Source organism: Pholis gunnellus, assembly GCF_910591455.1.
Source record: "Pholis gunnellus genome assembly, chromosome: 14".
Classification (NCBI taxonomy): Eukaryota; Metazoa; Chordata; class Actinopteri; order Perciformes; family Pholidae; genus Pholis; species Pholis gunnellus.
The window spans coordinates 13,184,919-13,201,486 of NC_136541.1; the positions used below are offsets into that span (position 1 = coordinate 13,184,919).

Genomic DNA, 16,568 nt, shown 5'->3' on the forward strand with positions numbered 1-16,568 from the left:
TTGTTTTCATTTCCAAATAATCGACTGACTAACAGAAACAGCTTCTCTTAGGCAGCAGGTGACTGAAAAGTCAGTGGTATCTGTCTAGTTAAAAGATTACAGTCTGTAATGAATGCAAAAATCCTTACAGCACCAAATCTCCACCACAGAATACATTTGAATGACATGTGGCTTACCTGACATGTGCGAGTTGAGAGTGTGTATCATGAGCGGGTGATGGACAGGTCTCATGTACTGAGGTTGGGCAGCCATATGATTGACATGTTCCACAGGTGCTGAGTGGTGAAGAGCACTAACCTTCAGTACAGAGGAGAGACGAAGACTATTATCCTCAAGAAAAAGAAGGTGGACCGTAATTTGTGCAACAAAAGTAAGAAACTAAAAGGATGATGGCAGACAATGTGGTATGAAAGGAACTAACTGAGCATAGGAAAGATCAAAAGCAAGATAAAAGAAAATGGAGAAAAGGAGCACGAAAAAGACACACGACAGACAGCAGGGAGTCGATAAAGAGTGAAGGACATGAAGAGAAGAAGAGAGTAAAAGAGAGTTAAAATATTGAAATACATCAAACCGACCTCCAAATTGAACTCATTGCTGGTGTAACGTCCGTTGAGTTCAGAGCAGGTGAGTCTGAACTTTCTCTCACTCAGGGTGGCTGGTCGCCAGTTCCTGTAGCGTACCTGTCTCAGTGCCTGCTCATAGTGGGCCATGGAGTCCACACCTTGTGACACGCAGGAAGAAATGTGTTATACAACGGTCTAAAATACCTCATGCAGCACTGAGTGTCAGTTTGTACCTGTAATATGTTATTACACGAGATTTCAGGGACCTTCACAGCTGTCTTACTCTATAGATTGTGGATGTCCATCTTATTGCTGTATAAAGGCCAAAGCATTTTAGAGATATTCTTCAAGGTTTGAAGGTGGAAAGGATGTGCATTTCACGATGTCTTCTCAGCATAGAGCATTAGAGCCACACAGCATCCCTCTTGCCAGAGTGGTAAGCCCTACCATATATTGATATTCCAGAGGTGGAGTTGGTGGCATCCAGGTGTTTTCCCAACAAGGCACTGTGATGAATCTCCAAACTCTCTCTCTCAGGATTCAGTTCATCTCCAATTACCAGCACATCACAGTAGTCCAAGTTATGCATCACCTCCATCACACCTTGTCTATGGGCTGTACGCATGGACACAAAATGACAGAGAAATGAGTGTGCGAATACTGTAGATTCAAAACTATAAATATCCAGTGCACATAAACGCAAAAAAGATTGTAACCCTAACCTTAACAGGTATTTAAAAAACTAATTTTCTTTCAAATGAACTATAATATTGCTACAAGGCTGGTATGAAATGAGAGCATCTTAACAATCCTCTCCACTCACATCCACCGAAGCTGTCTCCCTTCATCACTGTGCTGGTGATGTGGAGCTCTTTGAAGGGCGCCACACCCAGCGGGCCCCGCAGGTCATTGGCGGGCCTGACGAGCCGATTAGATCCTGCAATGGTGATTCTCGGTTCACTGGGCGGCAGGACCATAACCACTGACTTGATGTCTGGGATGGAGAGACACGTGTCCTCGCCGAAACACCTGACACACACACACACACACACACACACACACACACACACACACACACACACACACACACACACACACACACACACACACACACACACACACACACACACAGAAGAAGAAGAAGAGGAGAGCGGTTACAGGGCAAGATGGCACCAGTGTTACTGCTCCACTGCTCATTTGTTTTGATATTACTATTCTGTCTTATGTATTTGTGGCATTTTTGTCACAAATAATGATCATAAAATGCAAAAAATACACTTTTTGTGATAGAGAAAAGCAGATTGTTTGTATTCTGGGAGGAGAAACAGTGCTGTACTCATGGATTTTAGGATGAGCAAAACAAATGGACACACGTGTGTTAAAAAGCCCAGAAAACCTTTTTACAAGATTAAATCTTCATGACAAAATAAGCAATATATCAAAAATAAATAAAAAGAGGTGGTATGAAAACCAGTAAGAGGAGCAGGGACTAAAACACAGATACACAGAGCTCTTGTGTATAATAATGAAAAGGGTTTTTGTTTCATTTTCCAGTAATTGATGATAACTGAATATCACTTCTAAAGGTTTGTTAAATGCCAGAACAAGATACAAATACAAGCTACTTCAAAGGATTTAGGTACATGTTTTGATGCTTTTGCATAATGTGAATATCACTTACTAGTTTCAAAGGCTAAAGAAAAAGATTGTATTCATTACATAACTGAACCCTTTAATTCAACATCTTTATTTTCAAAGTTTGCCCCCAAAGTGATTGTCTTGTTTTCATTTATGGACAGAAAATGTTCACCATATAGTACTTTGTGAAATGATTTGGCATTCACTTCAGTATCCCCATTTGTTCTGAAGAATGTATATAATCACAGTCTGTATATTGAGTAAAATGTCAAAAACAAGTTTTCATGTACTGGGTGGTTTCAAGATTTTACTCTTTGCTCTTTGAAAATTAAAGTAAAAGAAAATAATAATTACATAATTACAATATAAGAGTCATAACATTTCAAACTGAAGCGTCCCTTCATAAACTGTTAAGTTACAAAAACAAAATTTTGCAATGAAGTAAAGCGTCCCTTTAAAACGTTTGAAGTGAGTGTAATTAGCTTTGACCTCTGCCCATACAAGAATAAATCATTTGAAAGAAAAGCTAAATATAACAAGACAGGTGTTAGCTTTTAAGGTCTTGGATTCAGCCAGGCTTGTTTGAAATGCTAAATCCACTGACCCTGAGAATACTGAAGTGGCAGAATCATTGAGCTACTCCGGCTGCTTGTCAGAATTTGTAACAAAAAGACAAGAAACACAGCTTTCAAACAACACAACACCTTCAAGAAGAATTTGAAAAAATATCAACAATGTGTAATGCGACTACATATTATTGTTTTGCATCCGTCACAGACGGCAGATTCAACATATCTGCTGAGCGTAAAGGCGGATCTGTCTGTCTTTATCTCGAGGGGAGCTGGGAAGTGTTGTTCAGAGTTAGACAGCCTGTATTGCTGCTCCCAGAGCTCGCCTCACTTTATCGACCATCTCACATCTAAGCTGATTTGACCTGTCTGCGTTTGCTGCTCACCAAATGAACAGGCGCCGGATGGGTGTGGAGACGGGAACAGACACACGAGCCAGCGCTCCGATACACACATGCAGCACACAACTAAACACACACAAAGTGGCACACATGGGCATACAAGTTGTGTTAGGATAGACAAATACTTTAAGAGTGAGGAGAAGCATACACACACACACACACACACTCAATCCCACGCACACAAAGATGCAATCATTCAATGTGATGCAGTTGGGAAGAAGTATTTTCCTTTTCGTTCTCTTGTTAAAGGAACACGAGGTAATGTTTTATGATTTACAGTTAACAGTATATGCAGTACACACATATGGTTGTATCATGTGCTTTTGATAATAAATCCAGCTATACCAGTAGAAGATTTTCATATTTCTTGTGTGTAAATGGAGATTTTGGCCTGATGATGGCATGAAAGAGGTTCTTTTTGGGGTCACCGAAAAGATTAGTATTAATCCTTTGAATAGCCATTGCAAATATTAATATTAAGGAGAGGCAAGACATTTTTATGATGCATTGTTGTGTGGACCAAACTGTTTGTAATTTGATTTCATAACAATGGGCCCCAGCAGTTCTCAAGATAATGTCCTTTGAAGAAATGTTGGACAAACTAATATCACCATCCTTGGGAGAGGACAAAGTCAATTCAAATTAAATTAAATCCAGACATGGAATCACAGAAAGACACACAGAGGAAAAACAGACAGCAAACTACAGCATCTTGCGCTGGCATCACACCAGCCACAACCCCACACATTGTCGTGGCTGGTAATAAAAGAAAGAGAGAATGGAAAAAAATAAAAAGCGAGGACAAATAGAGGCTCACAAGATGGTGTTCCTGTTCACCCAAAGGCTTAATGTCCTCACTGGCCAGCTGGTTTGTTTAGTGGTTTTAATAGTTTTTACACTAATGATCCATCCTTTGCCATCTCACTGGGAGTTCTGTGGCTTAAAGACAAAGTCAGACACAACACATCTGACAGATCCTTCATTTAATGCTTTAACCACAACTCCTTTGGCTGTTTGTAGCTTATGTGACTTAAGTTGACCAACGTGTCTTATGTATTATATATGCATCAGTTCACATTAGGCTTCTGGGGATAGTTATAGACCTCACACTCTATTCAACAACCGGATAGCTCCCTCAAACAGAATACCTGCAAAATATGCATCATTAGTTTTCACAACAAACATGTGTGTCATATAGAGCTAAACACCAAACCCACACACATACACACAAACAAAAAGAAGCAGCAGATCTGTACTACACAATGATATTTATACGGTTGAATGGGTTGAACTGGGAAGCTCCTACAGCAAATGTGAAAACGTGAAACTAAGTGAATGTGAAGATGGATGTTAAAAAAGTCAAAGTGTGAGTGAACAGGCATCCTCCAAGTATATGTGCACTTACTGTACGCTGGTGGTGATGTGTAGCCGTCGGAGGCCGGGCGTAGGGAACTGGCGAGAGTTAATGTAGGAGACCTTTGACATGGCTGTGTTGATGCTGTCCAGATCTTCTCCCTCCACCACCAGCACAGACTGGGCGGGGTTAAAATGGAACTGGACACACAAACAAATACTATTTGTCCTCAAAGAATCCTCCAGTTGAAACAATTATTGTGTTCCTGTTGTAGCTCAACGACATTATTTGAGTCTTGGCTTGATGGGGAATTACATGTTATCGTATATGTTATAGAGTCGCATCCTGTACTGCTATCCTGAAGTACTGCTAAGGTGGTAGAAGTTACTATCAATCAAAGGCTGGAGTAAGTGTGTGAGTGTACATTTTGGCCGGTCCTCACTTCTTATTATGTCAATGAGTGTCCTCACAGAGATAGAATTACAAAGAGGTGCGTGCGTGTTTTCACACACCTTAATGTCCTTAGCGAGGCTTTCAAGGGAGTTGATATCAAGGCCTTCTTTGCAGGCCTGCAAACAGGAAATAACCTTCTGGGTTTCAATGCGGCCCGGTCGGATTGTCAGACCTGACAGGCTGCCATGGAAGTACTGGGTGAACCTCGGGGTCCCTACCTCACCACCTAAAGGGAGCGCAAGAAAGGAGAGAACCACAAATAGGAAAAAAGGAAAAGTGTAATATGAGAGGTTTAAGGACAGAAGTGGAAAGGGGCAGAGGGGATGAGGGGGAAAAAAGGTCAGTTGGATAGATACAGATTGGGTTAATTCCTAGTGTCACATTTTCCTTGTCTGCTTTTTTCACCGGCCATGTAATAACTTTCCTGTGCTTTCAGATCCGACCACTTTCACCTGCCCTCAGTAACCCCTCTGTTCCTGCCATTCCCCATCCCCTCCTGCACCCATCTGTTCCCACTTCTCCATTAGCCCAGTAGCATATATACTGGCCCACGTCCATTAATTACCCGCCAAATCGTATGCTCTGCTCCTGCCTTCAGCATTCCAGCCGCTTTCTCTGACTGCCTTTTGGACTCGTGCTATCTAGCCTGATCCCCTCTTGGATACATTGGCCTCATCCTTCCCGCCTGTCTGGTTTTGACTGTGGCCTTTTTTCGACCTTGAGTAAACTTTAGCTTTTTTATTTTACCGGCCAGGTCTCAGAGTCAAGCTTTTGGTTTCAAACCTGTTCTTACTGAGCCTTTCCAGGGAAAAAGCACAAAACATCCATGAATCTTTTTCACACACCACCCATTTACACATTTATACAGTATGTTCTTTAAGCAGATTTAAGATGCATTTTTTAAATTTAAATAGTATACTGCATATTGTGCTCTTGAAATATTAATTATTTTGAAAATAATCTATTAACAATATTAATAGTTTTGGTTCATAATGATAATCAAATCAAGCAAAAACATAAAATAGAATTTGACGTAAAAAGAAATGCACAGAACATAAAACGGAAAACAGCCTTAAAGGAGACTTACAATTATTTAAAAGTGGTGATTTTATGTTTTTTGGTTTAAAATGATAAAAACAAACTTCTGCAGGTGGCAACTTCCAGGTCTGCAATGCAATTAGCTACCTGGTGATTGACGGGTCACTATCGCTGCGTTGTCCAGAGATGTCTCTGTTTTTCTTTAATGCTATCACAGAGTGATTTCAGGTCATGAAAGTTAATTGTAACCTTCTGTTCGCCTTAAAATGTCTTGGCTGCACCTTCACGTGTCACTCATGGTTGAAAAAAACAAACAAGACGGCAACGGCCAAAAACCCAAGATTAACTCAAGGCCTCAAAATGGCAGCACACAAACCAATTGAGGACGTCACGCTGAATATATCCACTTCTTATTTACAGCCTATGACTTCTACAGTAAACTTCAGCAACAACATTTGAAATGTAGGCATGAAACAATCAGTATATTTTTTGCCCTTTGTCAAATCATCGTTGATACTCCTCACCTCACCATATTACAATCAGCAGCAACACAATTCCCTTCTGTTATGCTGAATATATAGTATGTTCTTCAGTTGACTAAATCATTTTCTTTTCTGAGGTTACTAACCCACTTACTGTAACACAGCCTGGATGTTCTCCTCCTCTGTTGTACTGAACTATTCAGCACAGCGAGGCTCAGGGGAACAGTAGACAGTAACAGCAGGTATTACTGTGAACAGCAGCTACAGTACCAGCCAGCCAGCATGGGGCTGGAGGCATCTACTCTCTCAGCTCAATGTGAATCATACAGGGGTGCGTATACACGTAGAGCTGAGAGATAGGATCCTGTCATAAAGACACCAAACAACTGCCTTCAGCATGCTAGGCAACAGGAGACTTATACTGCTGACTTTACAAGCAGTGAGGTAATACAGCAGTTATCCTACAGTCTCATAAAAGCTGCATCACCTATAGAAGTAATGGTTGATAATCATAGCTAGATAATTAGTTTTTCATAAAGGCTGTCTACACCACAATATTAACAAGTTAATTATTAAGTCGTTTTTCTAATTTGTGTTTGATAGAGGTTATTGGTAGTTTTGTTGCCTTAGATCCTCCTCATTTTAAACAGAGCACCACTTTTTTATATTGTTTACCTCCTGGAGCGCTGAGAAGCAGAGCTTGGGGCTCTGCTGATGCTGATGAATGATGGTGCCATTTTATGACAGTCCATGTTCTCCAAGAACTGTTAGGATCAACAGCCTATGATTTGCACTAACCATGTAATCAACATTACAGCATCTGGTATGCTGTCAAACAACAGACATTAGAATCTGTTCATCCACAACAAGCTGTGGGCTAATGGGAAGTTAGACGAAAAGTACCCAATCTTTGCTCCCAAATTCAGTATCCAATCAGTATTTGTTCTGTGTATGAGGGGTGAGCTTAGCCTCAAGTCCAAAAAACAAACGGGTGGAACAGAACGGTTATAAGTCATTCTGGTATTTGTCATCCCTATTTCACTAATTGGCACTGTTCTTTGCTGTAAGAGTTCAAAAAGGCACAACGTAAGGCCTCCTTACTACTTTACTTCATAGAAATATTTCACATCTAGATCACAACCAAAGCCAATTAACACATTTTTTTACAACAACAAAGATGCTGTTGATCATGTTCTTGTTGCAATGCTGAGGCTAATTATGCGTAGAGGTTCCCCACCTGATGTGAAATGTCAAACATGCAAACGGGGATTTGAAATCTCTAAACAAATAAAATAAAGCTTTAATAACTAACAATTTGACTGATTTTCTGTGTCCATCTCAGAGGAAGTGGTACAATCACAAACTGCAAGAACTAAGAGCATCGCCCTCATTATAGGCTTTATTAGTCTTATTCTTTATACTTGCCCATGCATTATTTGATCAGAAATGGTAAGCACTGGGTTTTTGCGATGGCAGTAGGTGTAAGCATGGGCAGAGCGGGACATTTCCATCACCTCCCTTTCTCTCCACATGTGGAAACTATCGTCATTATTCTGCTCTTTAGTCTCCTTCTTCATCACTCTGACAAATGCACCGTTTTTGTGATTGAATGTCAAAGTACAAACTGGACTGAAACTTTGGATTGCCTGTGTATAGATGTGCAGGTGTTTTTTTATAGATTCATAAAAAAGAGAAATGAATGAAAGGACGGGGAAAGAGGAAGAGGACATGTCACATGTTGCACAGCAGATCTGTCGAAGACATTAATATACATGAGAGCATGAACAACTATAATATTTTTATGTAAGCTAATTCACAAATTATGATGATTATTAAATTGATATTTTAGACATATTGCAGATGTTGACTTCTTGAGCGTGAAGAAGACATAAAACATGTTTAGTTTCTAATTCTAAAGGCTGTATAGGCCATTTCCTTGTGGTTCACTTCAAGAGTGGTTTCACCTTGGATATTAAATGTGACTTTTCTCATTTCACCGAGTGCTAAAAGCAAGCAAAAATGGCAGCACAGTGTTCCAAAAGATTTAAAACTTCCTGATGATATATGTTGACTGATGCCTTTTATTATCAACATAAAAATACCTCAGATTCCCGATGCCTCTACTCCGCGCTTTGTTAGTTAAGTATATGTATACCGCACTGTGAGGGTTGCTTTGAAATTTGACACCCACTTTCCTGTTGCACATTAAATGAGATGGCAAACACACATTTCCCATCCAAACTGCTTGTTTCTACAGAAAACTGCTTCAGAAAACAACAACCATCCATTTCTTCTTTTTTGCTTTCGGGGCAGTGAAAATACGGTCTGAATGCCTTTCATGTCTCATCATTTTGTTGTTGATTGTTTGGAAAAGGGGATGGATAAATGAGAGACTCTGCAAGGCAATCTTGCTCGCTAATGTCCTGAAAAGTTATCAGTTGCGGCTTAGTGAAGCTTAAAGCGGCTTCATTGGGATGTAATAGCTGGCAAAGTTGTCCTCCATTCACTCTAGCTAATCCTTCCTTCAGGGCTTTCTCTCACAATCAGAGATTCATGGAAAGAGGCAGAAAGAGAGGCCTGTATGAAGCAACGAAGAAAGTGATGACGACAAAAAGAAAATTGCAATCAGGCATAGGATGAAAAGAAATGTAAATGGCAACCAAAATGTCATCAGGATTGAAGCTTTGGATGATGCTGGTGAGCATTATGAGCGTGATTTAGGCAAGCTGCAGAACGGATCACTACAGTCTCATTCTGCCCTCCTGTAAAGCACTTTTGTAGAATTATTCCAGTCGTAAACAAGGCAGCAGGGTAGCTGTTATTCATTCCAATGTGATCACTGCTCGCTCTCTTTCCCTGCCACTGGAACTGACATGCAGAATTTCCTGTCTGATACCCACTCTGCTCGTGACTCTCCATTTCAAAGAAGAAATACTCGCAGCCCCGGGGCATGAATCTTAATCTCTTTAATTATCTTAACAGAAAGTCTCCAGCTTCCCCTCTCTCTCACTCACTCTCTCCGTTTGGGCTTCAAACATCTTTTGGCTGCTTTGCCTTTGTTGATGCTATTTCTCTATGTTTGCCATACTGTAAGCATCCGTCTTTTCCAGGTTGGTGCCCTTTGCATATTAAGTAGAAAATACATCATATTTCATTACACCTATGCATTAATTGCCTGATCTGTTCTCAGTTGTGTTTCTGTAGTGAGAGTTTCTGATCAAAATACTTGGACCTCAATACAATGCTTTATTTTGTTTTACAAAATTAAGTTAGAAAGTAAGCGGCAGTAAAGCAATTTAGAGGTTTTCCAAAAGACATTTCCTCATTCTTTTCGTATTTCTTTTGTGTTCCACTTTGTCTATTTGGTTTCCCAACAAGCATTTACAAAACTAAAGCAGTTGTGACCACCAATAACCAATAACCAATAAACCAATAACATATCAGAATAATCAACAGCTCTTTTAAATGAAACAGTAAAGATGCCCTGAAATAGAAGATGCCCGATAATAACTAATTTCTTCATTTTATGTGGAGGAAATATACAACCTCAAGCTCAAAAGGCAGCTGCATATAAAGCAACTGTCAGATTATGTAGTATAGCTGGAAACGATCCAAACAACACAGTTTAATAGCAGTTGTGTCCCATTCCTGCCTGAATTCAGCATCTTCAGCTTAGGACAAATATCTGCATCACTCTAAAGCTACTGTGAATTTCAGAAAGACACACACACACAACAACACACACACACACACACACACACACACACACACACACACACACACACACACACACACACACACACACACACACACACACACACACACACACACACACAAACTGACCTTGCCAGCAGGCGCCCACAGTTAACTGTGTATCAATCTTTGCGGTGTGGATCGGCCAGTCATCTGTCACCAGGTAGGGTTCATAGGTCACCCCATCCACAAATAGTGTCACTGCAGGAAATTCTGCGTTGATCACATAATAGTGCCATTCCTTGTCACAGATCTGTAAAGGAGAGATATGTTATGATGTTATTAAGCCTCGTGCTTTTTGTCCACTTCATGCATTCAAATAAGTAAATATTCCTGGTTTGCACTCAGACAAAAATAGGACAGCTTTAAAAATAAATTACTCTGGCAACTTCATCTCTTTTCTTGGGGTCTTATTTAGGTTAGGAGCATTTTTCCGTGGAGGATTATGTTTATAAGGATGCTGTTATGAAGATGATGATGTTTACTCCAAGCACGCAGCCGAAACCCGAAGGCGCATCCTTGAACGCTCCCCGGCTTTCTACCTTAAATGAAAGAGCAACAGATTCCTTTCCTCTTCTGCTGAATCGTATGCTCCCTGTTGTCAGATTGCTAATGAGGTTTCTGACTAATGAGCGGTTTATTAAAGGCACGCAATGAGTGACAAACACGGCTGTGGAGGACCCGAGTGCCAGGCTACTTTTATTAGCCATCACAAACATTCTTCAAACATTTGGAGTACTTGTGAGGACACGTCCTGTTCTCGCTCTTTCCGCCGGCCTCTCTACCCCCCCACAAACTCTTTCCGCCTTCCTGGCCCACAACTATATGTGGAAACATTTTTGCTACTTCGCTTGGATGTCTTTAGGCAACAACTAATTATTATTTTGATGATTGATCAAAGCAGATTACTTCCTCGGTTAATCAATCAATTGTTTTATCAATAAAATGTCCGAAAATATTCAGAAATGCCCATTATAATTTGCCAGAGCCCAACATGACGCAATATTTGTTCTGTTTTTGAAAATTCCCAAATTTTAGAAGCTGGAACTCGTGATATTTTGGCAATTTTTCAAACAATCGAATATTAATAGTTAAAAATGAATAATCCAATGTGTTTTGCCTGTCTATATGTGTTTCTCTGTGTTCACTTCAAGATGAATGGAAGCTAAAGATGTGAATGATTTCCACTCGTCTATGACTTCTCATGCATTCTCATGACCGGATAACTCTGGATGTCTGTGTGAGGCTTAAAACCAATGTGCATTGACAATATAACACATTATATATACATTTTAGAACATCTGTCCGTATTATTGAGTGCCTACTCAAATAAGCTCTTCAGTTGTAATTATGAATTAGACGCTGACATGAATGCTATTGACAAGTCAGTAAATGGCTATCGTAAATAAAGTGGTAATAATGGTGAACTCGATATTAAATGAATGCAGCATTTGCTGGTAAGACAAAGGTCTAATTCACTTTGCTCCAGTGCTGCAAACATTTATTTCATATTACGTTTGAGATGTTATATGCTGTGAACGGGCTGGATATAGCAATACGTGCTTCTTTCACCTTCTTGACCGGCTCAAAGGATTAATGACACACAAACTTTGCATGGGGTCCTGAAAGCCACAACACATGAGAACGCTATCTGACGCAGATATTCTCAATTCAAACCACTTAAACTGCAAGTGTACTTCCTTTTTAAAGTGATTTTTTACTGTTTTAATGTCTTTGGCAACATGGTGAAGTCTTAAAGGATTCCTCGCATTGTTGTTCCCCCTCTTATGGCCATTGCATCTGTTTTTCTGTAATCAGTCTGCTGTGAAGGATTCGGTTGAATTAACAACAAACAATCAATCTAGTTTCACTGGAGAGGAGAATATCTGCTAATTTGAGATGCACAGACAGAAACAGCAGGAAAGGATACAGCACTAGATAGATTTTCATTTTGTTAAATTTTACTCAGTGGCCACACACACAAACCAAAGCCTGCACACACACACACACACACACACACACACACACACACACACACACACACACACACACACACACACACACACACACACACACACACACACACTCTGGTAGTTTATTCAAGCAGTGATATGAACAAATGAGGTTAGGACTTGTGTTGGAGCAACCAGGAATCTTCAGGGATGTTCAATTTAGAAATTAGTGTTTCACCCTTTATGTGTGAAGGGACAGGAATTCCAGATATGGATGCAATGACAGTGTGTTTTAGTTGCATCAGCTCACAGGATGTGTATGTGTACTGGACCAGACAATCAGAATGGATGTCCGCTTTCATTTAGCTGCTGGCTGACTGCCAGTGGAGGGCGCGGAAAAAGATAGACACTGAAAAAGTAGAATTACAAGACGCATCTTTTTCTTTTTAAACTTAGAGGACTTTGACAATGGTTTAGCTTTCTTGGTTGAGTTTCTATTTAAGGTTACAATAATGCTGCCAGAGCTTAAACATCTGGGAAAAATTCATACTATCATGTGAGATGCAAGACTAAGAGTTTATCCATGCAGTGTTGCCGGGTCCAGGCTACTTTTGTGTTGCAGCTGTTGCTATTTAATGTCCACTGTTTGGGTAGACCTATTTCGCAAATGACATGAATAATATCTATAAATAAAAAATCCATCGGATCAGTCGATCACGGACAAACGGGAAACGTCACACGCCCACACGCACGCTCTCTGATGAGATGATGATGCGCTAGATGAGAAATCAGTGGATCAACAAAGTTATTTATCCTGAGGTGGACGTGAAATATTTGTATTATACTGTATTTCATGGTACTCCATAATTGACAAGACACTTCTATCTTAACCAAAAATCAAGTGGATTACCAAAGGCAGCAGGATCCATCATGACTGTCTATCCAATTCCATGGCATCCCATCCAATAGTTGTTGAGATATTTCAATCCAAGCCAAAGAGGTGGACCGACCAATAGACAGACAAGACCATCAAAGCTATCCCTAGAGCCATGCAGCTCGCAAAGCAAAAAATACAACATTTGAGAAAAAAGAAATGCAAAAAGAAATGCTGTGTCTTTCTATTTAATAAATTATAAATTGTAAATTATAAAATATTGTTGGCAAGACCACAAGCCATCTTGTTACACATGAATTTTACTAAATGGCTTGTAGTGTAAATGTTTATGTGCACATGCTCTATGTGGCTACTGTAATTAAGAAAAGTCCTGAATCCAATCCAGCACTCAATTTGTTTTTGTTGCTGACTGTCCAAACTTGAGAAATCGTACTTGCACACATACAAATGCTCACAAACACACACGCACACGTGCACGCACATCATTAGTAGATACCATCAGCGGTACTCTCTCGGTTGCTGAGGTACGTGTGTATTCACATTGCTTGTCTGAAGGCACATTAGTCAGTGGGAGCATGAAAGTAGTTCTCCTCTGCAACAGTGTAACAAGAGTCAAGACAATGAATGCTGAAACACTGTAATGAGCTGGTCCCCGAGCAGGCCTGCTAAGGATGAACACAATCACCAGAGAAGTCCCACAACGGACGGAGGGAGGGAGGGGGAGAGAGAGGGAGAGAGAGAGAGAGAGAGAGAGAGAGAAAACAAGAAAACAGGAGAACAGCTGCAGAGGCAGAAAGTCACTGAGGCCATGTCCCTGCTAATGTAAATCCATTTATTCGTGACATTCATTCAAATTAAATGAATGTTGTTCCATACCAAACAGATTATTTTGAAAAGTATTTTCACTGAACTTAGACAAAGATGAAAGACTTCCATCGAGTGTCCTAAATATATATTTTTAATATAGAAAAGGGTTCAAAGAACATACTTTTATACATGTTGGATCTAGGATGTTGTTTTGAATTCATATACACTACTTGCACGGAATATGTTTTTTTTAAGAAATTACTAATATGAAGGGTATATTAAACGTGTCATCAAACATCCAAGATACTGTCACGACTTAAGAAAAACAACAGCAGATCACCTAACATCAAGAAATCAACCTTTCTGACTGCAGCAGCAGAACCTGACATTGAAACAAATAAATGGAATTCAGCCATTATAAATAGTATCATTAACTCCTGTGTTTTTTCCTACTTTGACATGTGAAAAATGGCATCTGTGAAAAAGGCCGATTCTTTTTAGTACACACTGCTCGGTGACACCACACACCATCAACATAAGCAGGATTCTAATCAGCAGGAAGGAGTGAAAACACGCGTCTGAGTGTTGGATTGTTAATTAGACTTTATTGATTTGTTTTGTTGCACCTTTTAGGCTTTTTTTTTGTGACAGCAGACATTATGTCTTTTCATATCAGGTAAAGCACAGGAGAAACTAATGACATTAAATACGACTGCATTCCAATTTAGATGAGCCAGTTCCTGGTTGCTGGTATTGTCCATGCTGGCTCACTGGCCTGCTTGGGACACTTAATGGATCTGAAGTATCATTAAGGAAATTTGTTTCGCCCGAGCTTTTCCTGCTATAACAAGACCTTGTCTATTGTGTACTAGGAAAGAGATGTTTTACTCATCCTACAACACATGAGGGTACACAATTTCTTCCTTGTATCTTAGATATACTTAATTTGGAGAGTGCTCTATACCCCAGATATAAGACTCCAGACACTTTCTTCTAATTTCTCTATTACAGCAACCATCCACAGCCCTCAGCTTGCAGATGCTGCCGACTAAACCCAACCTTACGGAGCCAGATTTCCTTTGTCGAGTATATTACCGTGAGATAGCAGTGTTTTATTGCTGAAAATAAAACACCAGAGATAAGCTCATCTATCTTGCGGAAATCTGCCCTGGTGTATTTACGAGAGGCTATTACAGCTGCACAAAAGAAAGAAGATCTTAAGAGCCAATTGGACCTCAAAAATACTATACAATCAGGAGGCTGAATTTAGGTTGTCACCCAAAGGATCTCTGGCAAATAATTAGGAGCGTTAGAACAACTACTTACAAGGAGGGCAGATTCCCAAATATTATTTAGTGCGGAACATAGGTTATAGTTTATTCAGGTAATAAACTAGATTGGCTTATTGTGCAAATTGCTGGTGAGAAAAGCACAACCCCTTATTCTCATATGGCAATGGGGCATTTTGAATCTGCTGACATGAACAGAATAATGAGGACATTCTGCAGGCTGCTGAGAAGTCCTTTAATAGGGTCAAGTTTATTTTGATGCATTGGAGAGGTTTGAGATGGGAGGAGCCTTCTTTCTATGGATACATAACGGTGTTCAGATCTGTTGTGTGTGACAGCGACCGCCGACAGGCATGCCCGTTTAGACCATAACGCTGTTTTCTGATGTGAAGGGTATAATGATGTGTAAGGATGGGTTCCTTTTACGTTTTTTGTCTCCAAACATATTGATTGCTTACTTTATGTTAATTAAGCATTTCATTTTAGGAAATCTGAAGCTTTGTCCAAAGGCGCCAGTACCCTCCTTTCTTCCTCTTTTCATCCACCCTGTTCCATATCCCTTCGTCTGAACTACTTTCTTCTGTTTTTCCCACCTCATCATTCTTTCCTAACTTGCACCTCTCTTCCATTTCCCTTTTCATCTCCGTTGCCCCTATTCACATTCCTTGCCTCTCTCCTCTGCTCTCCTCTCTTCTGCCACTGTTTTAGCACTGCATTATTGATGCAAGTCTATTATCTGTCAGTGTGGTGGTGGGGAATGACACGGATAGGGAAAGAAAGAGGAAAAAGAAAAGAAAAAAACGGTAAACGAAAGGAAAAGCGCTTTGCTAACATGCTCAACACGTAACATGTAACACGACATACAAAAGCAGCTTATTCCTGTTTGTTGTAAGATGCACAACTTACAACACTCACAGCTGCAAAAAATAATGTCTCAATGAAGATTAGTACTAGTTAAAAAGAAAATAAATATAAAAAACGCATAAAGGTCAACTTTCAGTTGAGATGAGAGAATGTTCATAAAGGGAAGCTATCTGAGATTTGATTCTATCTTGTATAGGCTTCACCCTTCAAGTGTTTATTGTTGTTGGGTTCATACCAGCACGCACGCTTATTCTTCAGCATTTGCCCTGTTTGAGCCAAAATCTTTCTCAAGATGCTTGCGGAAGCACAGTAGCCTTACAGTCAAATCCCTCATTTACACCTAAAGTCTTGACAAACTCCTTTTTGTGGAGCTGAATGGAGACCGTTCGGTACAGAATTGACGTCCCCAACCTTCTGCAACGGCAGTGCTGTGTGAAGAGAGTGTAATATATCTTTTCTCCACGCAGGGCTGTGTTAACCGTTGGTAACGTTGGTGCCTCCGTGCCC

At 40.1% G+C, this 16,568-nt stretch overlaps 1 protein-coding gene across 1 annotated transcript in view; it reads right to left on the reverse strand.

The window, feature by feature from the left end:
• LOC306706717 (calsyntenin-2-like) overlaps nucleotides 1-16,568 on the reverse strand; it is a gene marked incomplete at both ends in the record, with an annotated part of 120,730 nt that overhangs the window by 893 nt on the left and 103,269 nt on the right. Inside the window, 7 exons of the mRNA XM_079173880.1 lie at nucleotides 177-297; nucleotides 579-724; nucleotides 1,014-1,181; nucleotides 1,390-1,595; nucleotides 4,580-4,728; nucleotides 5,041-5,207; nucleotides 10,345-10,507. Coding sequence (XP_079030006.1) covers nucleotides 177-297; nucleotides 579-724; nucleotides 1,014-1,181; nucleotides 1,390-1,595; nucleotides 4,580-4,728; nucleotides 5,041-5,207; nucleotides 10,345-10,507 — 1,120 coding nt within the window. The remainder of the gene's footprint in view (nucleotides 1-176; nucleotides 298-578; nucleotides 725-1,013; nucleotides 1,182-1,389; nucleotides 1,596-4,579; nucleotides 4,729-5,040; nucleotides 5,208-10,344; nucleotides 10,508-16,568) is intronic.